Source organism: Carassius carassius, chromosome 43, assembly GCF_963082965.1.
Source record: "Carassius carassius chromosome 43, fCarCar2.1, whole genome shotgun sequence".
In the NCBI taxonomy this organism is placed as follows: domain Eukaryota; kingdom Metazoa; phylum Chordata; class Actinopteri; order Cypriniformes; family Cyprinidae; genus Carassius; species Carassius carassius.
In genome coordinates, this window is record NC_081797.1 from 14,980,671 (window position 1) to 15,006,670 (window position 26,000).

The 26,000-nt window shown below is 36.4% G+C and overlaps 1 protein-coding gene across 2 annotated transcripts in view; it reads right to left on the bottom strand.

Moving 5' to 3' along the window:
- Positions 1-323: 323 nt before the first annotated feature.
- LOC132125068 (OTU domain-containing protein 7A-like) overlaps positions 324-26,000 on the bottom strand; it is a 72,248-nt gene continuing 46,571 nt past the window's right edge. For both annotated transcript variants that reach the window (XM_059536279.1, XM_059536280.1), the window contains exons 4-13: positions 24,705-24,887; positions 23,079-23,297; positions 21,388-21,489; positions 21,114-21,241; positions 17,622-17,734; positions 13,839-13,966; positions 13,032-13,181; positions 3,687-3,801; positions 2,858-2,942; positions 324-2,579 (exon numbers count right to left, since the gene is read on the bottom strand). In XM_059536279.1, coding sequence (XP_059392262.1) covers positions 1,077-2,579; positions 2,858-2,942; positions 3,687-3,801; positions 13,032-13,181; positions 13,839-13,966; positions 17,622-17,734; positions 21,114-21,241; positions 21,388-21,489; positions 23,079-23,297; positions 24,705-24,887 — 2,726 coding nt within the window. In that variant the 3' untranslated portion in view covers positions 324-1,076. The remainder of the gene's footprint in view (positions 2,580-2,857; positions 2,943-3,686; positions 3,802-13,031; positions 13,182-13,838; positions 13,967-17,621; positions 17,735-21,113; positions 21,242-21,387; positions 21,490-23,078; positions 23,298-24,704; positions 24,888-26,000) is intronic.

Sequence of the window (26,000 nt, forward strand, 5' to 3'; positions counted from 1 at the left end):
TCCACTGCTGAAGCATATAAGGGTTTGCATTTCAAATCTATCCTCTGGTAAGGTTTTTCTTGTAATTTAGCATTCACTAGCATGACTGTGTTATATATTGTAAATACAGAAAGCAATGAATGGAAGTCAAATGTTTACTGTATTGGATGTCAAGTTCAAGTAGCACACAATAGTGAGGTTTCATTTGATATCACGATGGAATGCAAACCCTCCTATGTAGAGGCTTTTTATTACAATATACTGCAGCATATATATATATATATATATATATATATATATATATATATATATATATATATATATACACATACACATACACACACACCACAAAATCAATCCAAAAGCACACCTGATATGCCACATATTAAATATTTTCCACCATAATAATCCCTGTACAGCAGACCTTATATTATCTTATCTATATCCCGTAGAATCATATTGGGAAAAAGTAGAATATGGCTGACGTCATGAATGCATAGATATAAGGGGGAGGGGTGACAGTTGTTACCAAACTTATTGCTTTCAAAAAAATCAGAGTGCTGAACAGTGCATCTCCCTCCCTGTGTAATTATTTTCAATGCACAGCAAATCAATGTTATTTTATATTAAGATTCCAAAGAGCTATGCTGTGAAATATTGCATTATAATGACCTCTAAACAGAGTTTTCCCTTCCATAATTTGGGAAGCTCCATAAGAACCTGACATATACTTTTACATCTCTTTCTGCAGGTACAAGGAGTTTTACGACACAGACTGAGCAAAATGCACAGACAAGAGCTTTTACTCTAGAACAAGTAAAAGACTGAATTAAATCAAACATAGGACAAACAATAACACAATCTCTGGCCAAAGCTGTAAACTGATTCTGGTTGCACTTCCTGTCATTGTAAAGCAGTGTTCGCTATTGAGAGTAAAGTAACAAGAATACAAGGAGGCCGATCTTAACTATAGTAGGAAAATGTTATGCCAGTTCTTTGTATTGCTTGCAAAGTGCAAAAAGGTGGTGGTGTTGCTGTTTTTTTCACACACATTGGGGGTGGCTATATATGTGTGTGCATTTGCAGGGCTATCCAGGTCAGTGTACCTTCCCCTCTCGTTCCCTGTGTTTCAGCTCCTCTCTATAACAGTATGAGCAAAAGTTCTCAGTCTCGGGTCGGCCATAGAAGGTGCAGTTCTCCCTCCTGCAACGTTTCTGCTGAAAACAGTACATTGGGCAAACACCACTCTGCCCTTTGGTTTTGTCCTGCCCCAGCCAGGCATGGGGCACCGGGTCTTCATCTGCAAACTCCAGACAGTCCCGGATGTCGCCAGTGTTGAAGCCATTGGTATAAGTGTGGGACTTATGTTCCCCAGGCATGTTGTACGGGAGGGTGTCTATGGCATTAATCGTATGGATACCAGACATGCGGGCTGGACTGTAGCTCTGAGAGGACAGTGAGCGGTTTTGCTGTGGGTAGGTAGCACAAGTTTTGAGAGTGCTGACCATTGGCTTGTAAGACTCATCTTGGTAGCTGGATGACTGCACATTGACATCCCTCAGATGGATGACACTGTGCCTCTGGATAGGTGGTGTATGGCTATAGTGAGCTGAAACAGGGACTGGTCCAGGTCTCTTAGCATCGTTACTAGGGGAGGAGAAAGGGACAGGGGACATGGAGGATCCTGGGATGGAAACTGGGATTGGTATTGGGATAGGAGAAGCAGCAAGCTTTGGGCTTCCCCTTTCTTGGACTTTCACAGCCTGGGAAGGATTATGGCTAAGTTGCAACACCGGTGAGCAACTCTCAGGTGGAGAGCTATCTGAACGCTCCCTTAGGAAAACACTCTCCTGTTCAGGCTTCTTTAGTGCCACCCCATTGGTCTGAGGCTTCTTCTCCACCTCAGCCTTTCTCTTCTGTTCCTGCTCAGCGCTGAAGCGTTCTTGGGCACTGCTTAGGTAGAAGCTGATCATCTCTTCATGGAACTGGTGTCGGTGGCTTGTGAGCAGCAATCCAGCGAAGATGAATTTGCGCTCACCCTGCATGGCTGCCCGAAGTATGTTCAGGCTGAGTTTGACATCTGTGCTGTACTTCCAGTTGTCCAGTGTCCGATCACCCGAGTTTTTGCCTGATCCTGGCAGTCTCTCAACAGGTGAGCTACCAGAAGCACAGTCTGTAGGAGAGGGACTGGTTGCCTTTTCTGAGGAGGATGTGCTGGCTGACTGGCCTGACTCCTCTTTGCTTCCTTTTCGTGTTTTTGAGTCCTTTTTCTTGGATTTCTGCTCTCCGTTCTCTAACGTTCGACCATTTGTTGAAGTGGACTTGTTGATCTTGCCATGAACAAGTCCTCCAAGGCCACCCATATTTTTCTTAAGTTTGATACCCAGTGTCTTGCTGAAGCTGCCCAGTTTGTTGGCTACTGAGTCAGCCCTTGTTTTATCTTTGTCCTTTCGCTGCTTGTCCTTCTCCTTACTCGACTTGCCATTATTGATGTTGGAGTTACTGCAAACAGACTCCCTGTCCGAGTCCATGGATTCTGCCAGAGACTGTACATCCTCACCTGCAGAGGCAGTGGGTGACTCTGGCTGAGCCAAGGGAGCCTGTAATAGATAGATCAGCCATTAGGAATCAAAACTGTAGTCATCTTTAGCAGCAAGTACTGCTGTCAAAAATGTTAGAAAAGGGGGAAACAACCATGTTCCTGGAGGGCTACCATCCTTAAATCAATTATAACTGAACCAGTTAATTCAGTTTCCAGGATTATTTGTAAACATAGCCATGTGTGTTGGAGCAGGGTTGGAACTTATGTCTGCAAGAAGGTAGCCTTCAGGAGCAGGGTTTGCAACCCCTATCAACCAATAAATGGACGACCACTTACCCTTGTTTCGGAAGGAATTCGAATCCATGTTACATTCATGTAGTTGTGCAGAAGGTTTAATTTAGCTTCCAGTGATAGAATAAGACTAGAGAGAGAGGAGAACATAGTCACACATCTCTTCTAAAACCTAATTTGTAGCTCAAAAGGTTTATCATCTCAAATGAGGCATTGAATAATCTTGTAATCTCTTACGTGCCAATGACGGAATGGAAGATATTACACACCATTTGAGGCATGCAACTAGGAACACAATCAGTGCCTAAATCTATTCACCAGGGAATTACAGTATTTACCAGTCCATTATGGAGCCAATGGACTGGGGGCCGAATGATTACAGTTACTTCAGCATGGATGTTTCTTTTGGTTTCTGTTCTCCCTTCAGTAAGTCATGGCTGGGGTGGTGCTGCTGCAATTTATTTATATGCATTAACTTGCTGACCTCAGCAAAGTTACTCAGATTTAAAAACATCCTGTACAAGTCATCTTAACCATAAGACTAAATGCAATAATATGCAAGTTATAAAAGTCTGGAACATGTACAGGCTTTAAAGACTGAATGAGTCTTTAAGATATTACAATCAAGAGCCGATCGACCTCTGTGAGGATAATATGCCCTGGTGCCATGTGCTGGGACCTTCTGGAAAGATTTAGCCCAACTTAATCCCTCAAATGGTAGAGATAACATATAGATAGTGGCTTTTATTTGGCCTCAATTGACCTTTGTCTTAATTACCCCTCATTTAGGCTAGAAACTGCTCATAAGTTATTAAATCGCTCTAAGATTGCTGTAGGGGTGGATGGAGGATGAGAGAAAAAAAGAGGGTCTTACTTTGCCAGCTTGGCATTGTTGTTGTCATCCCTCCCCCACTCCCAGTCCCTCCCAGGGTCCACCGCGAAGTGAAGCGCTAGCAGCTTGTGCTCAGAGTCGGTCAGTGGGATGACGGCTGGAAGGGAGGGACAAAAAGAGAGATGAAAGATTTTGATGTAACGTTCAAAACAAGGTTGCAACCAGTTTCCAAACAGATTGAAGCAAACAGTGGACCTAGTTTTTGATTGGATACTAGGACTAGGGGAGAGGTGTACTTGATAAGATAACACTGCTTAGCTACTGTACTTTTAAAGGAATGGTTTGCCCAAAAAGTAAGGTTCTGTCATTATGTTTGATGTTACTTATTTTTGCCATAGCCCTCGTATCAGATTTAGCAGGTGAAGTTTATCAGCGCATAGTGGCCTAAATTTATGGATTGTTCTTCACACAAAGTGAATTACATCAGATTTTCATTTTTATGGTGAACGTTTTCCCAAAAACTGCAAGAGTGGTTTGTTTCTTTCAGAGAATCCTCAGTTACTCCTTCACTAAAAGATATGACAAAACTGCAAAAATGTAAGAGAAACAAAAAATCATATTTCCATGATTCCAACACCCATTTTACAGGAAAAACATTTCAACATTAATCAAGGGCTATGTTAAATTTTGTTGAATTTAACAGGCCTGGGTGCGGCACTGTTTCCTAAAAATAAAATATCACGGCCTTCCATCCATTCTAACTACTTCTCGTTTTCCCCCTTTCCCATCACTGTGACTAGTCTTTTTAAACCACAAACACCAGACAGAATGGAAGGGAAAAGAGAGAGTTAGTTGAAAGAAGAGAGATAAAGAGAGAGATTCAGTTCTCATGACTGTTAGAAAATACAGCATGTTTGAACAGAGGACGTTCCAACCCCTTCTGTCACAACCATACACTCACAAACACGCATACACTGACAGAAAAAACTGTCTCCTCTCCTCATGAACGGCCTGCCATTTGCCAAGGGACTGCTGGGTAGAACTCACGGTGTACCAATGATGAACATACTGCTCTTCGATGACTCATTTAAATGACACTATGCAGAGTAGGAGTGAGAGACATCAAGTCACAGTAATGAGTAAATGTGTGTGTGAAAGAAAGAAAAGGTCAAGGAAAGAAAAAGTGTTGATAAAAAGTAGGAAAAAAAATCTAATGATATGGATGTGTAAGATTATTATACAACAAAATTAACATTCAAGATTTTTGTTAATGAAACACATTTTTAAAATATGCAAGTTATTACACAAATCTACTAATATGACACAATCACAAAAAAAGAAGATTATACCAGATATAAGGACTGAGGAAAATTTTAAAACCTTTTATTAAAAAATAGCAGTTCAAATCATTATATGTCAAAATAATCCCTTTTTTTTATTATGCAACCCTAGTTTGTACAGAAGTGTACCATCTAGCCATTTTCCACAGTAAGACATGAGCATGCTTGAAGCACACTTCCTCCCTGTTGAATTTTCAATCAACACACGACTTTGCCTCCTACCCACATCTTTTAATTCACAATCCTGGCAACAAGAAGCGCCAAAAATGTCCAGCTGGTCTACTGAACATTCATACAATCTAAAATCTCAGTCCACCCTCTAAGAATGTACAACTTTTATTCACTTCAAGCACATTTTGTCTTGAATATGTACCTTTCATTCAGTTTCTGTAAATTTTCTCAAAAAACAAAGGAATTATTATCCACCATAGAATTACAATCTCATATCATTATTGTATCATAGTACCAGCACAGTACTGTTTTTTGAAGGATGACAAAAGAACACATTTGTCAATGGCCACTTTTTTGTATTCAATTCCTCCAATGGAGTTTGGTGAGTCAAACAAAAGAGCACAGAGATGAATCATCACATTGTTAACTTTGATTTAAAAAAAAAAAAAAACCTTAGGTACAAAAAGGCAAAATGAAAGATTTAGTTGTAACCAATCATGTAAAATTGTCTGGACAAGGTGGTCTCAGCATGTGTCTATGGAGCAATTCTGTATACTCCATGGGAGTGGGAGTCACTGCTAAGCTGTTATGATGTGCTTCTTGCTGATTGGAGAATCAAAGTCTCTCCTCAGGATTATGGGTAGTGTAGTTCTACAACAGGAATTTAAGAAACATTTTTGGATATAAAGCCAAGATAACACTAACTAAAAGAAGAATATATCATTTGCTTCGCAATCTCATATAAAACTATGTTTCTTTAAAAGGAATGTTGTTCCAAGATCAACAAAAGATGTTGATCCCCAAAAAAACAACAACTCTTAGTTACAGTTCAGTTCAGAATAACACACAAAATCGTACACGTGGGCAGGCACTCATACATAGACCTAACCAACAAGTACCCCATTGTGTTCCCCATTGCATACACAGATACAGTTTCCCATCAGAGAAGGGTCAGACGGTGAACACTGGAGCTATGTGGGGTTGTGTCCCGACTCCTACACTACACTCCCTTCTCTGGTCCAGCGTACACAATCACATGCTTCAGCTTGCACTGTTTTTAGCATTTGGGCCAGTTCCAGGTCCAAACACCGCCACTGCCAGTTCTACCCTGGGGGACTGGAGCATAATGTATTTTGTATCCATTCTGGCAGTCGTGTAGACCTGTCCTTGACTGACCCACCTCTATCGCATACATTCAAAACTGTGACGTCAAGGCCACGCTCTCTGAAGGAGAGAGGGGCATTGTTTCCTCAAGTATATGTTGGTATTCAGTACCCCTACATTGTCTGTTGGTATAATCAAAATACTTTGACTGGATAAACAAGTGAGTGATAATGGACGAGTAATCATGAGATGACTAGACTGCAAATAAGGTCCTTCGCTGAGCGCTGCGGTGATAATACAAACAGAAGTTGTTGACAGACAACATTGCTCATGGAGTCTGACATGCTACATTACGAGAGCATTACATGCAGAGTTTATTCCGTTGGCACGAGGGGAGGTTGATGTATGCCGACTGGGTCTGGCTGCACGACATGGCACCACCTCAGGAAAGTTAGGCAATGAGCGGGAATATGTGTCATGTGAAGCATTTGTGATATAATCCTTTTGAGAGTGACTCCCAAAGCACTATTTCCCGGGATCATTGTGGTTTTCTTGACTCTCCCCCTCTGGTGAGTGATATCAATCACTGCAGTTGTGCCCACTGAAGAAAACAATTAGTCCACTTTAGTCACGCAAACCATGCTTGTGCTTGATGAGGTGTGAATTCAGGAGTTTTCGTTCACAGTTGTGTATTTTACAGCCCCCATAAACAATAATCGCGAGGCTAAACAAAGCTTTGTCGTGAATCTCTTAAATATGCGAATGGGAATGTGATTGCCTACATATTTTCCAGAGCCACATAAAACACGCAATCTGTACGCTGAAATATCCGCAGGCCTCCCGATGCTCACAACTGATTGCGATGAGAGGAATCAGGATGTTTTTAACCTAAGCTTTGCATGAGTTGGTCGTGGCACAAGAAGGTTTTTCATTCTTTCAAGATGAAACTTTAAAAGCTGGCCGCCGAATGCCAAAGCAAATAGAGATCTTCATAAAGCTGGACAGGCGTGTCTTAAAATAGCAATGCACATTTCCTTTTGGTTGACTGGTGTTATATAGTGTTACCACAGAAAAATGAAGGTGCATTAAAGAAGTGCTAGCATGGCACGTCACAGGGAAACCATTCAGTATGTCTGCAACGCGCAGGAAAATCTTAGGGGGAAAAAACTTCGAAAGGGACCTAAATCACCAAAAAAATTTAAATTCAGGGACATATTACAATTACCCTGTGGTTAAAAAAAAGATGACAAGTGGAAAAAGAGAAAGTTGACTATATAAGAAAAAAAAACTTAATTCCCTACATTTATAAATTACTGTATAATTACAATGCACTCTGATTTCAAGTGTACAATCAATGTACACTTGCTGTAGCACTATTTCCCACAATCCAATGCGTAGAACCAACGAGTTGGAAGAATGTGAATGAGCGATGCTGTTTACATCTTATATGTTTTACTAATCTACTGAGGTGGCATTGTTGTTAACTTACAAAAGATGATAGATATGTGATGATAATTTGGTGGATGATTTAAAAATATTCGCTAATCAGCTGTAGGTAGTGTATTCTTTCTAATTCTATTTTCTGATATTGTTCACTCAACTGCCATACACTATATAGGGATTAATGAATGAGTGCAACGAGTCTGAACATCCATTTTTAATTTATAAGAAGAATGACAAGAGTATAGAGAGAATAAATTGGCTACTCATCTAAAGACACCATCAGTTTTCTAGCGTTCTGAATGTTGACACATTTCCTATTGAAACAGGAAGTCTGAGCTAGACTTACTGAATGACTTGTTTCTTTTAATTTTTTGTTTATTTACATCACAGCTGTTAATGATGCAATTTTCTATTGCTAGTCAGAAGAATGTGGTATTATGGGGTGGGGCCTTTTTAATTTTTAAAGGATTTGATTAGACAAAAAAAACTGACACACCCACAAGTGCAGGATGAGTCATCAATATTTCACTCTGCTTTTGTAGAAAAGAAAGACTAAAATTTCAATGTGCAAATATGCTAAAAACTAATTATTTTAGTGACGTTTAGAAGTAAACTAATATATAGTTGTTAGTTTCAAAGCTAGCATACATCGAAAGCCACAAGTGAAATATTTCACGGGTCTTTTGACACAACTCTCTCTCTAACTCACACACAAGAGTCTCAGTGTTCTCGGGGGAACCGCTGGCACCTGAACACACATTGGGCAGACGGGCACTCCCTGGCAGACCCGAGCGGAAGATCCGGGGGGAGGGGGGTATCACCCACCAAGACACACAGAGACAGACTCTCCGTCGGGAAGTGGAAGAAAGGAGGGGAGGTTTGGGAGGAGCAGATTAGGGCCTAAACCACATGCAGTGGTTGGGCTGGACTGATCTGCTCTAAATGGCAGAGGCCAAGTGGTTCTTTAGGGATGGAGAGAGAGAAAGAAAGCGGGTAAGAATAGAATCAGGGGAAATGACTCAGAATGTGTGCATTTGTGTATATCAGTGGTAAATGTGTATATGAGGCCTCATGGCGCTAACCGTCTCCAGACACACGGCAACAGATGACATCATTCAGCTCACAGGAAACCAAGGCAAATGTCCCTTGACCTCACTGCATAGCATGAGCAGTTATTCCCAACTAGATGTATTTTTTAAAAGTTTTAGATTTTGTGTCATTAAATACATTGGACTTTTAAAGTTGCTGATCGTTTTAAAAACTAATTGTGATCAATCTAGTCATTTTCCTTTAATGATTTTTCTTTCTGTTCAAAAAAAAAATAGTATGTGTAGAGTACGCTGTCAGTTTGTATGGATGAGACCTTGCGTGTGATTTTTTATACTTGTGAAGCGATGATTGTATAATTTTACCATACAAAATAGCAAATCGCTTTTAGAAATAAATTTGCTATTAGGTCATTCTTAAGGAAAGTTTCTAACCTGTCAAAACTAGCTCAGGTCTTATGAAACTACTTGGTTTGTCAATTGTGTTTAGTTTAAAAGATAAACATATAAAACAAAGTATAATATAATATAATGACAAATTTCTAAAAAAGTAATCCCCCAGTTTAGTGTGGATAAATTACACACTTCACAGAATGGTGGAGGTATTCCAGTCAGGAGTATGCAAGGTGTTTTTCTTTTATTTTCCGAGTAGCTAGTCATTCATATCCTGGAGAAATGTGACTACAGTGAAGGCCTTTAATCTGTCAACAACCTGCTGCTTTAAACCGACCACATGCTTTTGGGGTCAATGAGTATGTGAGGGTATGCTAGGAGGTTTCCTGCAGTTAACAGAAGGACAGCGCGCCATCTAGTGAGACACTCAACCAATGGTCCTCTATGTCACCCAGACATAATATTTACATAAACTACAGACAATGCTGTTTATATTCAATTTTAAAGAACAAAATATGGTGCATCCAATATGCTCTTTAAACAGTTTTTTTTTTTTATTGTCAAACTAACACGTGACTGGGACTAGATGCCAAATTTGTAACTTTTTTCTAATGAACATTTCTCAGGGTTGGTTCGGTTCTGGTTTGACTACAAGGTGTTTTTTTTTTGTTTTTTTTTACTTATTAGAGGCATGTTTTCACAATATATGTGACAAGTTGTCATAATGGATCCTGCCAAAAAACAGACTATTATATGACTTTTGCTTGTATTCTGAATGGTATAACAAATATAAAACACAATATAAAAACTGTACAATTTTAATTCTTTTTGGTATCAAATTTTAAGACCTAAAACGTGAAAAATGAGACATTCATTCTAATTTAAAGTGTTTTTTGAACTAATTTGTGTAATTCAATTTTGGACTTAACAGTTAACATAAACATAGCCCATGTGACAACTAGCCCCGATGTCCCTTACAATATTGATTTGATTTTTGATGGTGTCCAAAGGTCTCATGCCACAGGCAAGGTTTTGCTCATCCTTGGCAGTTGGTGTGTGTTTGTGCCTGGCAAATGCCCTGACTGTGAGACAACTGCAGTGTGTGTGTGTGTGTGTGTGTGTGTGTGTGTGAAGAGAACAGCTTGTACTGTACTGACAGCTTCAGTGTGTCAGTGAAACGGGGGTTGAAGAGAAAGAGAGAGAGATAAGCATGTGTGGATCTCTGCCTGCATTCCCATTCAGCCCTAGACAACATCAGCCTGTTGTGTGTTGTTTTACCTTACGCTCAAACTGGCACCACTGCAGTGAACAGAAAGACTTCTGACGGGGTGGTGCACATTATAGTGCACATTACACTCTACTGTACAGATCGCAAGATAGACCATAAGGGTCTAGAATGGAGGCTCACTCAGGCTTTCCAGGTCTGCATTATTAATTTAGCATATATATGAATTAAAATCCATTCTTTGCAAAAAAAAAAAAAGTATAATTTCAATTTAATGAATGAACCAGCAAACAAAATTAACCTTAAGGCATTATACACTTATTCAGATTTGCATATGAATTTGCTTTCCATAGTTTTACAGTATGCAGTATACAAAATGTGCACAGTATTTAAATTTTCAATATGCATGGAATACTGAAGTAATACTACCTGGGAACTAATTAGATTATGTAAAAAAAAAAATGTCACTTCATTATAATATAATATAATTAATATAATATAATATAATATAATATAATATAATATAATATAATATAATATAATATAATATAATATAATATAATACAATATAATATAATATAATATAATATAATATAATATAATATAATATAATATAAAAATGAATGTTAAGTGATTTTGAGTATGACACATTTAAAAAAAGGTTGATAAGCCACCAGTTTCCTCTATAGCTAAGCCCCTGTACACACAAAAAATAAATAAATAAAAACTAAAATAAATATAAATACAAAAATCTCCCCATCAAGTGAATTAACTCACAATGGTTAGCTTATAATAATATTTTCTAATTTGAGTGGTTCGGGTTTTCGTGGGAAATTCGAGCATGCAGCTGCGTCATTACGTCACGTCTAAAACATAAAGAAGTTGTCCCGGCTTGCTGGCTATATCACATGCGAGGATCCTGTAGATGGTGGATCATCTATGGCCTTTTTTCACAGCAGCTAGAATAATTCAATGTATCATTGTGATGGCAGATTGTAATCCAGAAAGGATTATGTGTTTATGAAACACATGCAAAAGAAATAAATGATATTCCAGTTTTAAATGTGCTTCTGATTACAGATAGCCTGGGATTACACAAGATGTGTATTTTAAAGACAACCAGTTCGAAGGGAGTATAAATTGAATGGTATGACAATTAGAGATTAGACTGTACAGAAATTTTAATCTACACACTAATACACACTTTACTCATAGTCACGCAATGCTGATGTTGTTAACATGAATAATTTGAGAATAAAACAAAACAATATTAATACTATGCATGGTTTGATACGAACTAATTTATGAACTAATTTAGATTAAATCACCATTTGTAGCGTGATTTATTGTAATTCTTTTTTTTTGACAATATCTGGTGAAAATTCTTAATTGGGTCACATATTCCAACATGTAGGCTAGAATCTGTGATTGCGAAGTACAGTAACACTGGGGCGGTGACTGACTGCCACACACACTCCTCAAAACATTAGATTAATCCACACTGGAGTACAACCCAAGCAAGGAAGATAATTCAATCTATGTAGTGCGCGGCGCCACTATGCTAGCGTTTAGCATAGTGCTCATGGAGCTCATTCCCACGAGCCTTAAAGCCAAGAGAGAATGCGCAAAAATGTTTTCCCTATTTAAAGATGGTTGTACATGAGTAGTTACACGAGTAAGTATGTTGACACAAAATAAAACGTGGCGATTTGTTAAGCGGATAAAATATGATAACTATAATGTTTGGCTGAAGAGCACTTCGCAGCACGTCGACCTCGGCGCAGTAATATCATCACTCCTGAAAACTCCTCACGTTGGTTGTACTGTATTGACGGAAGTTAGAGGGAGGGGGGGGGGGGGGAGTTTTCAGGAGTGATGATATTACTATGATAATATCATATTCTATGATATTCTAAATTCTAAATTCATCCCTGTTTGGATCCTAAGGAATGAATGGTGTTAAGCTAAACGCTAGCATAGAGGCGCCGTGCGCTACATCGATTGAGTGCATGCACTGAGACGGGAGAGGTACGTATCAACTCGTCTAAGTTGAGGGAAGAACATAGTGGAATATGGAAAGACGGTGGAGTTTTTCTTTTACAAAGTCTTGATTTTGTTTTGGTGGTGTACTATAGGCTCTCATACTAGGTTGTTTGAAAAACACATTATTTTTCATATATTTTACATTATTACAACCTCTCTCCCCAGTCTGGCATGAACGGCTTGAATAGTTTCTGTATCAAATGAAGGCCTGCCTTCTGAAATACGAAATGTGCTGTGATTGGTTAGATGGGCCAGTGTGTGCAGACTAACTAAAGCTGAAAAGTGAAAAAGTATAATAAGGCCCCTTTAAATATCCAATATCAATACTGATACTGTTTTTATGCCATTTCTCCAGATGTTTCATTTTGTTGTCTCAGAGTTTACTAAGTGGCTTGTAGTTACTTCGATATCTTGAACAGATTTTAAATAATTATTGGGTAAAATATGATTGCCTGTTAAACTATTTCATCTACTTAGCATTCCTGCCCTAAAGCATCTGAGTGGAATTAACAGCAAAACCTTAAAGAGTCTACATTGGATTTTCTATCAGTTAGACAGTTACTTAACCCCGGCTGTATCATCATGTTATGTGATTGTTTAATTCAGTCTACTGTGCATCTACCTTGCTCTCTCTGCTGGTCTCTCTGCTCCATGGACACCAGGGCAGAGAAGTGGGCCTGGTCATAGGCCAGCACCAACGGGGAACAGTGACAGCGGTTCGGAGGCACCTCCAATGGCAGGTACAGCCCTCCAAAGGGAATGGGTGCAAACGCTGCAAGATAAGAACAACAAATGGTTAATTTGTCTGTATGACACTTAAATGAATCTATTTAAAAAAAGTTAATGACTAGATTCATACTAAAATGTTTCATTGACATTGGTGGAACTGAATCTTAAAGGAATAATTAATCTAAAAAGTATTTGTATTTATTAATTTATTTTAAATATGGCTAATCTTCCCCTCCAGTGGATCATCTTTAGGTCAGTCCGACTTTGTGATTGAATCATTTAGAATCTTGAATTGATTCATTGAAAAGGTTTGACTCAAAAGAATAGTTTGTTAATGAAACTACTTCTCTCATGAGCACTACAAGGGGAACTAGGGCAGTTTCTCACATAAAGCCTTCCTTTGTGTCAGTTTTGAAGTTTGCATGCTAAAGTTTGTAAGAAAGTCATGGTTTGGAATGACATGAAGGGTGAGTAAATGATAGAATTTAAATTTTTAATCCTTTAGAAGCATTCAAGCATGTAATTACAGTCTCCCAAATTTGAGTTATCAGGTATTAGATAACAGCTTTAATTGGTTTTCAACTAGAAAATAAAGTTGTTTGCCAAAACATTATGAAGCCCTCTAGTGGTATAGTTAAAAACAGCACATTTTGTAGCTGGTAAAGCAAATGTGTTTGAGTTGTTGGATTGGGAGTCTTACCTTCCCCTCCAGAGTCTCTGAGCATGGTGTCAGCGATCACCACGATAGGTCTTCTCAGGACATGGGCCAGTACAAACACATGGAACTCCTCCAAGCTCTCGTAAACCGGGTCTTCTGAGTTATCCACCCTTTAGGAGACACACATACAGTGACATAGTTGACAAACAATATGATTCTTTGTTTATTGGTGCGAGAAAGAAAATTAAACCAAAATAGAGCAGCTTCCAATTTACCATGTTATGTCTAAAGATTGCAAATAATTCAAGTGAGCTTTAGACATGACATGGCTGGCTATATAAAACTGCATATGAATTTGAAGGAGAAATTTTGGATAATCATATTTTCTAAATCCATTATTATAATGAACTACACCTGTATTCAAAATGGACACACTTCTCTAGCTTACTACATATGCCTACTAGTTTTTAAAAATACCATGCAAAGTATGCTTAGGATGTGAAAAATGTGTTTTTGAAAAAACATAGTAAAAGAAATGGAATTGTATGCTTTAAAAAAATGATCAGTTACTCATTTCAAGCACTTTATCAGTACTAACCACCAAACCACACACATTCATACTGTGGGTGGCGAAACATCTTGCTGCCTTCAGAAAACAAGCAACAGTCACATTTATTGTCATACAGCAACAAACACCTCATACCGCATATTCAGTAACATAAAAATATAACAACTTGTACTTAAATATATCACATACAGTATTGATGCAGGAGTTAAAGTGATAGTTCTCCAAAAAATGAAAATTCTGACATAACTCACCTTCATGTCGTTCCAAACCAATTATACCTTCGTTCATCTTTGGAACACAAATTAAGATAATTTTGGTGAAATCCAAGAGCTTTGTGACCAGACAGCAACACAACTGACACATTCAAGGCCCAGAAAGGTAGTAGGGACATCATTAAAATAGTCCATGTGACATCAATGGTTCAACAGTCATTTTTTGAAGCTATGAGAATATGTTTTGTGCGCAAAGAAAACAAAAATAACTTTATTCAACAGTTTCTTCTCTTTCGTGTCAGTGTTCAGCACACGTTCATGACAGTACCACGACGAAAAGAAGAAATTGTTAAATAAAGTCATTATCTTTGTTTTCTTTGCATACAAAATGGATTATTTAATGATGACCTTGCTACCTTTCTGGACCTTGAACATGTCAGTTGCATTGGTGTCTATGGCAGGTCAGAAAGCTCTTGGATTTCATCAAAAATATCTTAATTTGTGTTCCGAAGATGAACAATGGTCTTAGGGGTTTGGAACAACATGAGCATGAGCAATTAATGACAGGATTTTCATTTTTGGGTGAACTATCTCTTTAAAATTAAAGCATCGGACATGTTTGCCATATTGTGAGAGTCCAGCATAATAAAAACCTTCTTTTTTTCATTGTGGCAATAAAGCTAAACACATAAAAAGCTTTTTTAAAAGGCAAACCTCTCCAACTAATATCCTTCATGCACAGTACTATCACTAACTGGATTATTCCTCATCACGCAGAGTGATTTATTAACACATCCTTTAAATTATGCTGTCTTTTAAAACTCTTCTAGACTTTCAAAATACTGTATCAGACTTACTAAACATTGTAACATAACATTTATTACCTGAATAAACTGTCATTTGAGGTGTTTTTTTTTTTTACACAAGTCACAAAAAGGAACCAGTTCATATTTAGCTAACTATTGTGAGAGTAGACAGAACTGAGAAAAACAGGAAGCTATATTTTCCAATCCAGAAGACTCCGGGGCATGACCAGAGACCTGGCGGTTGATGCTTTCACTTCCAGTCAGTGTGACTTCAGAAGGCAGATTAAGGGTAAGGGGTAAGTTTCCTCCAGAAGCAAGATTTGGTCGAAACTTTTTTGAACCGCAGCGCTTCAGTTGACACTACTGAGAGGAGAAACCAAACCAAACTGCTGTCTGCCAGCGCAGAATTTCCACTACGCTGATCTGTGACCTGAGATCAACTGTACTGGTTGACACGCTCAGTTAAAGGTGAAATAACTTCTGCAGCACTAGCGTCACCAAATGGAACTGCAAAACTATGGACTGTTTTCAAACAGGTTACCCATATACTCCTCCTGTCTGCCATTGGTCGAACAAAAACTCCAAATGCATGCTATTGGTTGAACCAGGGTTGCTATGCTGGGCTGGCCAAATTACTCAAACAACAAAGAAATGTTTTGGAAACAAGAAAGAGACACAGAGTTACACTTTGGAGAGGAATCGGCCTATAGTGGTCTCTGCATGTAAAACTGAGAAAGGAAAAAATATTTTAACAATGAAAAAATACACACGTCATGTTTAAGGCGAGTGTTTCCAGTTCAGTGGTTATGGATTTAAAAGGACAAAAAAAAAAAAAATCTGAATCATTTTCTAAATCCACTACAATTCTTTCAGAACTATGGGTATTCATAAAGAAATATTAGCGTACTGTTTCTGTATGCTACATTACACAGTGTATACTGGATGCTACTTGTAAAATAAAAACAGTAAGTGCTACAGTAATAAGCAATGATAAATGCTTCAAACATTAGCTGAAGTTGAGGTCCACTGCTGTTATCATTGACTAAAACTAAATATTTATGTTAATGGAAATCAAATAATAAAATATAATAATACTGGAAATACTGGATTAAAAAATAAATTAAAAAATAAATAAATGAAAATTAGAAATGTTGCCTTAGCAACTAACTGGAATAAGTTGAATTACTAAAAATAGTAAGTGAAACAAAAACAAAAAATAGTAAAATGATATATAAAAATATAAAAATGTAAACATTAAATTAAAATTAAAACTGAAATATAATTGAAATATAATGTAAAATGTAAAAAATAATTACTGCACTGGACCCTATTAACTTCACACAGGTTTGGAAAGACATGGGGGTCAGTTAAAATAAATTCACCCCAAATAAAAAAAACAACCAGAAAAAAAAGAAGAAGAAGAAAAAAAAGATTTTAAAGCCTTTTTAAAGATGGAAAAAAAAATTAAGGCTGATATTACCTTTGGTTCATTTCTCCCTCTGGAAATGGGAGGCACATTGCATTGTGGGACACAGTGTTCCACACATTTAGAAAATGCATAACTGGGCGCAGTATACATACTGCAGAAAGAGTAGCAGTATGTAAGTATGCTTTTCTGAATGAAGCTAAAAATTATGTAAAACTTCAAACACTGGCACCAGGTGGCAGTGTCTCACATTTATACGATCACAAACTGATTTTTCAACCACAAAATAAGCTCGACTTCACTGCATTCTTCTCCATGCATTATAACAGTCCTCTATATAGCAAAAGAAGGTTCTTGATGGGTTCTTTGTGTTTTGTCTAATGGCACAGTGTCCATCTAAAGGTCATGAGCTAAGTGAGGTTACTGGATGGAGTTAATCTCTAGTGGCCTCTAATGGAAGTCTGAGTGCATTGTGAGAGGGTCTGTGGGAACCATAGCTGGGCGGATTGGGACAGTCCACAGACTGCATTTTATCCAAACTTTGAACTTTGAAGTGGAAATTATTACACATCACTTATGGTTAATGCCTTAAAAAAATTACATATACATAGTAACGTATGTATGAGTATGTTATGATGGGTAAACGTGTGGGTAAATTGTACTATTGTTGTAAATAGTTACACAATTTGCATAAGAGGAAGTTTTTGTAGTTAAACATCTATACAGTAGGTGGGAATGGAAAGACAACAGAATGTGACATAACAAGATGTAGCCGTTTGTCTATATATGTGAGGGTGTGTGGGTGAGCATTACCCTCCGCTGGAGTTGCCGTTCTTGCTAAAGTGTGTGCGTGGCTCACTGGAGGCCAGCTTCAGCAATTCGTTCCACTCTCTCTCCCATTCCTCCTCGGTGTACACCAGCCCCGACTACAGAGAGAATATATCGCCGATTTACAACATTTAACACCAAAATACTTGTAATATTTTCACTTGATATTCCACTGGAGAGTTCCTATTTTATTTTCAAATTTAAATGTAAAATATTTTAACATTACATATTTTAATAATAATAAAATATTTTTTATTAATTTATTAATTTAATACAAATTTATAATTAATTTATAATTATAATAAATAATTGTACATTTAATTATAAATGATTAAATTTTTCATTAATACTCCTTTTACTATTTTTTTAGGTATATTATGCATATATTATTTGTATTTATACAGATAGATTACTGCTATGTCCTAGAAGAAAAATGGTTATTTGAAAAATATAGACAATTTATATTAATTTAATTGTATTATTAATATTTGCATTATTTTTATAATCTTAATTTTTAGTCATTTTCTGTATTTATATTATGCATAATATTTAGAAACATTTTATACATTCTTTACAAAATTACAGGTATTTTAAAATATAATTTCCTGTATTGCATAGGTTCTATTGGTAACACCAGACAAAAAAAACGAAATGGCTAAATTGTTAAATAGAATACAGTTATATAATGCTTTCTGTAAGTGGTGACAATACTGATTGAGCTAAAAGTCAGTTTGACAACATTCTATAGTCTCATTGCTTAATTTCTCATTATTTGGCAGCTCACGTAATTTTTGTAATTGTAAGCATTGACACACATATAGCAAGTTAAAACATTTCGTTAGTAAATGGAGGAGGAGGTTGCGCAAACGTAAGCGAAAACCTCTGAACATATTTAACAAATTAAACCTTTTTTTCCTCTGCACATGCACTTTCGTTCAGTTTTATAATCTGTTTTATCTCAATGGCATCAATATGCCCAAGTTCTATAGGAAACACACCCACTCCCTCGCTCTCCTCCACCTCTCACACAAACATTTCCACTCCATCCACACCCACTCGTTTCTTACAGCTTTAATCACTAATACTCGTTCAGCAGAAGCTGATTCAAGAGTTTCAAGCCTTCATGACAATAAAAACAGTGCAGCTAATAAAGTATTGAAGGATTTGCTATCGACCACTCTGCTGATTTCCTGTCCTCCGGTATCCAGCAATAAGCTCTTACGCTAAAAGCTGTGCAGGAAATGCATAAGGTTATCTGCAGAGGTGTTTATGGGGAGAACCATTATGAACTGCAGGCTAATGTTGACGCTTTACAACTACACACTTGGCAGACAGACCGACTTTACATAGTAGCACTTAGTAGGCTAGTTACAAAATTGAAAATTGCACTAAATAAAATAGATCAAACCTTTTTAGTATTTGATTTGTTTCCTTAATTGTAAAAAGTAGGCAGCTAAGGAAACAAATTCAGGAGTAAAAAGACTACCGTCTACACAATATTAGCAAAATATGCATTGCTGCTATTTATTATTTAGTACATTGAGGAAGTTGGCTTTTCGACTTTCACTTTTTCACTTTATCTATGAAAAAAAATGTTAAAGGTACTTAGTGGTTTTATGTTTTGAAGATTCAATATATCAAAATAGTATTTTTTTGTATGTTTGAGGAATTTTGTAACAGATGCTAACATGCTAAAACTTAATAGGCTAGCTACAAAATGGTGAAAAATTTGTTCAAGGAAGTTGATTATGTTTCTATTCTTACGTCTGTTCAATCATCATGACAGAAACGTCTCGTTTAAGTATGTAACCATTGTTCCCTGAAGGAGGGAATGGAGACGTCACATCGTTGACCAGACGAACTGGGATCTCGCTTCGAGAGACCAATCTACTTCGAGTGTACACTAAACAAGCCGTGCCATGACGAGCAACAGCTGGAATTATTATGTGCATTGACTTGTTTAGTTTGCACTCGAAGTATATTGGTCTCTCGAAGAGTGATCCAAGCTTGTGACACGGAGTGACGAGTGAAAGGAAACAGAAGTGATTTAGAACAGAAGGAAAATGATAACGGTGAACATTAACGCTAATTCATTTCCTTTAATACAGTTTTGCATGATTGCATGTGACGTGGATTTTTACACATTTCTAACTATACGATAGGCTATACATACTGTAGAGTGTGAGTGACAAGTTTTATCTTTAGCATACTAAAGGCCAGGGATCCTCAAATCTGGACCTCGATATCCACTTTCCTGCAGAGTTTAGCTCTAACCCTAATCAAACACACCTGAGCATGCTAATCCATGGCAATTAATGTCTTTGGGATCATTAGAAAATCACAGACAGGTGAGTTTGATCAGGGTTGGAGCTAAACTCTGCAGTGCATTGGACCTCCAGGGCAAGATTTGAGGAAGGGGGCTATAGGCTATGCATACTGTACATGCGCAGCCAGATTTTTCTTGCACATGCAACTTGAATTTTTTGGTGCCAATACCATAGTTTGTCCACAAAGTGGCGACACTGGCCCCTTGTTTCACAGTAAAAAGCCAAACGAATGAGACAAAACAACAACAAACTACTGGAGATGCAACAGTAATAGATGCCCGCGTTAGTGTGTACCTGCGAGAGTGGATTTAGAGATACATATGGAAGCTTGTTTCAGCCACTGAATAAAAAAATGTATTTACCTCGCAATTCTGACTTTTTTCTCACAACTGCATATATTTCTTAGTATTGCATGATAATAAATAAACTTGGAATTCTGACTTTCTTTCTACGAATTATGATATGTCTGGACTGATAGCCTTGTGGATAGTTTGCCGATATTTTGCAGAACTGTGCTTGCAGCGACCCAAGTTCGATTTCCGTCTCAAGGTCTTTTGCTGACCCCATTCCCCTATCGCCACTCAATGTTTTTCCGTCTGCTCTCTACTGTCCTATCCATATATCCTATTCAAGGCATAAAATCCCATAAATATAACTTAAAAAACAGAAAATAATTGTAAGAAGAGTAACAAACTCGCAATTTCGAGGGAAAAAGACAACTGCGATTTTATTTTGCACAATTCTAACTTTGTAACTTGCAATTCCATGTTATAAAGTTAGAACCTTGAGATATGAACTCACATTTCTGAAGAAAAAAAAAAAAATCACAATTGTGAGAAAAAGGAAGTCAGAATTGTGAGATACAAAGTTGCAATTACATTTTTTTTTTAAATTCATTGGCGGAAACAGGCTTCCATGTATACACGCAACAGTTTAAAAGAGCTCACTTTTATCACTCATTACGAGTGAAGAGAAATCTAGACCCAGATTAAAGGACCAAGATTAAACTTTTTAGTGCACATGTGTTGAACACCTGTGTTCATGCCTACTATTAGATGGAGAACACATTGAAAGGCTAAGTGTTTGGCTGTATGCATAGACGAAGCATTCATGCAAGAACTTAAATATATTTTAGGTGTTAGTTGCCAACCTCTTTGTTTTGTTGAGTCTGTTGCCACCTCCACCTCCTTTTTAGAGCTTCTCTCTCCGCTCCACTCTTCATCATGGCATACAGACTCTTCCTCAGCACCAGATCCCGATCATGGAAGCCCCACATTCCTGGAAAACACGGATAGCCAGACACATGACACCATATCATTCAGAAACATGCAACAGTGTAGTGCTTCTATTTAAAGGAAGTAATGGTTCTCTTCTTTCCTGGTGTTGCATGCAATACATGAGACAAGTGTGCATGAACGTCTCACCTAAAGAAGCTGCATGCAGAAGACAGTTGCCGTCTCCTGTTGTTGCTAACGGAAGTAGTTTCTTACAGCTGGTGCACATGGTGGACCACCAGTTTAAACGACCTACAGAACGGTTTAAACACAATATTTTAAGTCAAACACGGACTAATAAACATCACCCAACATCCCGTCATGCTCTCAAATCTAAAGTCAATCTTAAAAAGTTTCTAGTCTTACAGCCAGTTATCTTTATTGAATCATCACAGGCACTGTTTGGTAGTTTGTGATTGTTCTAGTGTTGGTTGAATTTGAGTTTTCTGTTCATTTTGGGCCCTGAATACAAAATACAAATTTGTTTAGCTTAGTTATAATGCTTAGCTCACTAAGCATTGCTTTTTTTCTGGCATGCAGTGGAAGAAGAAGCGGCCCTCTGTTGTTCTGGGCCCTGAGGCGGTCTGAACTGGGCATTGACCATTCGCCCACTCTTTTCTCTGGAGCTGGTGAAGCTCACCACGGATGAACGTCAGTGCCTCCACCCTCGGCCTCTCTGCCCTCCTTTGGGATAGGGTCTTCCTCCCACAGTCCAAAAGCATTTCCAAAGCCCTGAAGCCATGTCCAAGCTGCCAGCATTTCACCATAGTATTTTGCTTGCACAGGCTGGAAATGCGTTTAGTTTAAAATATGTGCCAATTTTTATAAGCTTTGAGTTTTTATGGTTTTCCACTTTCAGCAAAATAATCAATTTAATAACACATCTTAATCAATCAATCAATAAAAATTCAAGGCAATTTTTTAAATACTACATTTACATATAATTCTACTACTATTAATAATAATGAATATTATTATTATTCTAAATGATACATTAATAATAATAATAATACATATAATTACATTTCTTAAAAAAACAAACAAATGAATAAATAAATGATAGACAAGTCATTGACTCTTATTGTAATTACAATCTTCAGAATTTCTTTTGTTTCACAAAAAAAATAAAATAATGTAAAGGACGTCAGAATCCATATCTTCTGAATGACGTATCCTTTAAACCTTATATATATATATATATATATTATGAAACATAAATAAAAATAAATACAAATTCAAGGTACATTTTTTTTAAATACTATTGAAATTTAATAATAATAATAAAAATAATAAAAATCTATAATTATAAATGAACAATAAAAATATTTTTTAAAATTGTATTTAAATTATAATTATACTTTTATAATAATAATAATAATAATAATAATAATAATAACAATTATTATTATTATTATTATAGTTGTTGTTATTGTAGAATAAAAAAAGTTTTAAATAAATAAATAAAGTGAGTCAAGTCATTGCCTCATATTGATTGTAATTACAATCAAAAAATAAAAAATAAATTGATATGTAAAGCATGTCAGAATTTTATTTTTGGGTGACATATTCTTTAAATCTTCTTTCAATTTTAGTGTTATTGAGCTTTGTTGTGTGGGAAGTGCAAGTCTGTGTTGATCGCTTGGTTTTCCTGTTGATCCAAGATGAGATATTAGATTCATTCTGTCACTGTTGAATTGCGTTGACTCTAGCAGTCGAGTTGGTCTTATGCAATCTAAGCTGACATTAGTGCTGATCATAAATCTATGTTTATCATCACTGTAGTGAAGGGCTAGGCCTGGGATTCACTCTGCACTGATCTGAGAGCAGCGTTTGGGGCTCACCGGCCTGCTCCAGGGCCACCATGGTGGATTGCTCAATGAGGTCACGCTCAATGAAGCTTCGGAAGTCCTCGCTGTACACGCTCAGGTCAGGTAGCTGGAACGTGTAGATGGGCATCTCCAGGGGGAACTGCTCCCTGGCACAATCCCCTGTCACCTGCAGCCGCGCCAGAGACATGATGGCAGAGCTGGCATGGGAAATGCCCCGGGACAGACGCTTCTCTGGAAGAAAGAGAGAGAGAGTGGAAAGAAAAATCTAATTAATCATAAATATTTTAAACAAATGTAATTTCTTAATAAATGTTCCTCTGGTCAATGATTATGAATCATCACTGCACAATAAGACAATCAATCAATCAAGCAAGCAATCCATATTTTGCTAATAATTTTTTTTTTTTTCGAAAAATAATAAAATAAAATATGATAATCATGAAAAATTATTTATTCTTATTATTTTATTAATGTTCTTATAAATGTTAATAAAATATTTTATTTGTCAATTAATCATCACCACACAATGAATGAATTAATGAATGAATTAATGAATATTTATTTTTTATATATTATTTTTATATATAATATATAATTGTTTTATTTATTTTAAATAAAAATTCAAATTGTATTTACTAAATAAATGTTCCAGGTATTTTAATGTTTATGAATCACTGCTTCACAAACAAACAAACAAACAAACAAACAAACAAACAAACAAACAATAAATAAATAAATACCTGTTTTAATCATTTTAGTAATTTGTTAAAATTGATTTTACTTTCCTAAAAAAAAACATTCCAGGTCTTTTAATATTAAACACCAACGCACAATAAGACAGACAATCAAATAATGTTTTTTTTTTTTTTTTATGAAAATACGTGAAATATTACAAAATAAATTTCCTAATTAAAAAGATTAATATGAATAATTAAAGATATATATATATACATATATATATATATATACATATATATATATATATATATATATATATATATATATATATATATAAATAAAACAAAGTCCACATGGGCATGGAAAAATAATATAAACCAATAATATTTTTTCAGTAGTGCCTTTCAGGATCCAACCAAATCCAAACAAAATTAAATCCAGCCATACATTATTTTCCCCTAAATATCTTAAAAATGACATTAAATAATTTGAATGCATTACTAATGTTCTTTGTTGTCTTGAATGCTAGTATTATTTAATACTAAACCAAAATTGCTTCATTTTCAATTGAAAAGTGATGGGTGTAATTTCTGCCCCACTAACACCACTAAACCGCATTCATTAGTCAGAAAAACAGATAGCTCCACCCCTCACTCACACCATTGGTCGAGCTGATGTTGTTGTTGGGCTGATTAGAATTCTCAGGGGAATCAGTAAACAATTCTCTAACTTCTATTAATTCTCTGCATATTAGAATTGTGATAAAATGGTATAGCGACAGATCTTTTTATCCATATCGTAGCGTACACCAGAGAGAAATGGATTATCGAAAAAAAAAAAGAAAATGCAAGGCATGAAGTTAATTCATATCATGACAACTTTAAACTACTATAGAAGAAAATATTGAGAAAACACAACAATAAATCTGAACAGGAGGAGCAGTCAGAGAGCATTGCTCACCCTGAGTGTTGTCCTCTTGTTTCTGGGGGCATTGCTCAGGCTTGCCGATGTGCTGCGGGGTGCTGCTGCGCTCCGGCTGTGTGAAGTAACGGCCCTCATTGAAGACGTGGGGCAGGTTGGCAGTGTGAACCTGCCGGAGCTGCTCATAGTCATTGAGAGCGGCGCTCAGGTCCCAGTTTTTACCTGATTCATCACAAACAACAAAACTGATGATACATGCTGCGAATATGCTAATGCTTTAGCATCAACAGTCTTCTCCTACTTTCTGATTTTCTCTTGCAGGTCAAACTGGAAAATGGTCATGGAGCACAGAAAATAATCATGCTGTAAAAAGTTAAATTGTCAACATGTTTGTAGCAATGTAATTTACAGTAACAAAAGTACATTATGTTTAATGCTACAGATGAATAAACTTTATCGCCCCCCTCAGGACCGTAGTTTGTTAGCGCCACAATAACTCGCGTTAAAAATGATCAGGTAATCACACACAAGTAGCATTTCTTTAGTAAAAAAATAAGACTTTTTTTCCATGATTTAGAAATAAATAAAAAGTAATTTAGAGCAGCAATAGTTCATAAAAAAATATAATAATAAAATAAAATAAATAAATTGTCAGGCATATTAAGAACAAGAATCATTTGATGACTTTAAAAAAGAATATAAAATGTTAACATAAATATATCTGTTACACTGAATGATGATGGAACATTATTTCACCCATGTTTTGACATTTTATTTCACAAATGTTTTTTTTAAACATTAACGTAAACTCTTGCAAGTAACAAGCATTCTGTTTATATAATTAAAAAAAAACATTTTTTTATCAAATCAGTTTAATTCATAAATGTTTTTATGAAATGTACAATAAATTTGTAAAACTTTATTAAAAAAAAAATTCAACACACACAAATACAAAGCAAAAAAGACTGGTGTTTGTTTAAAAAAAAAAAAAATCTTAATATTTATTACATGTCTATTTCAAATGTATTTAAGACTTATCTTGCTTGTGCCAAAAATCACATTTCAACAATAATTCCATGCCCACTAAACAGGAGGTCATTGTTAATGTACATGACCTGGGCTTTCTCTTTCATTTCGTCAAGCTACTGTTTGAGTGCACCTGCCAACTCCCATAAGGCTTTTCAATCTAATCCCAATTACACCACCTGCCAAAACCAGTGCCACAACAACGCTTACAGTCCACATCAAACCCTAAACAATGAAGTTCTGCTCCACATCAAGCCTGAAGATAAACAGGAACAAAACTGTGCTTCTTCTCCAGTGTGCTCTGAGCGA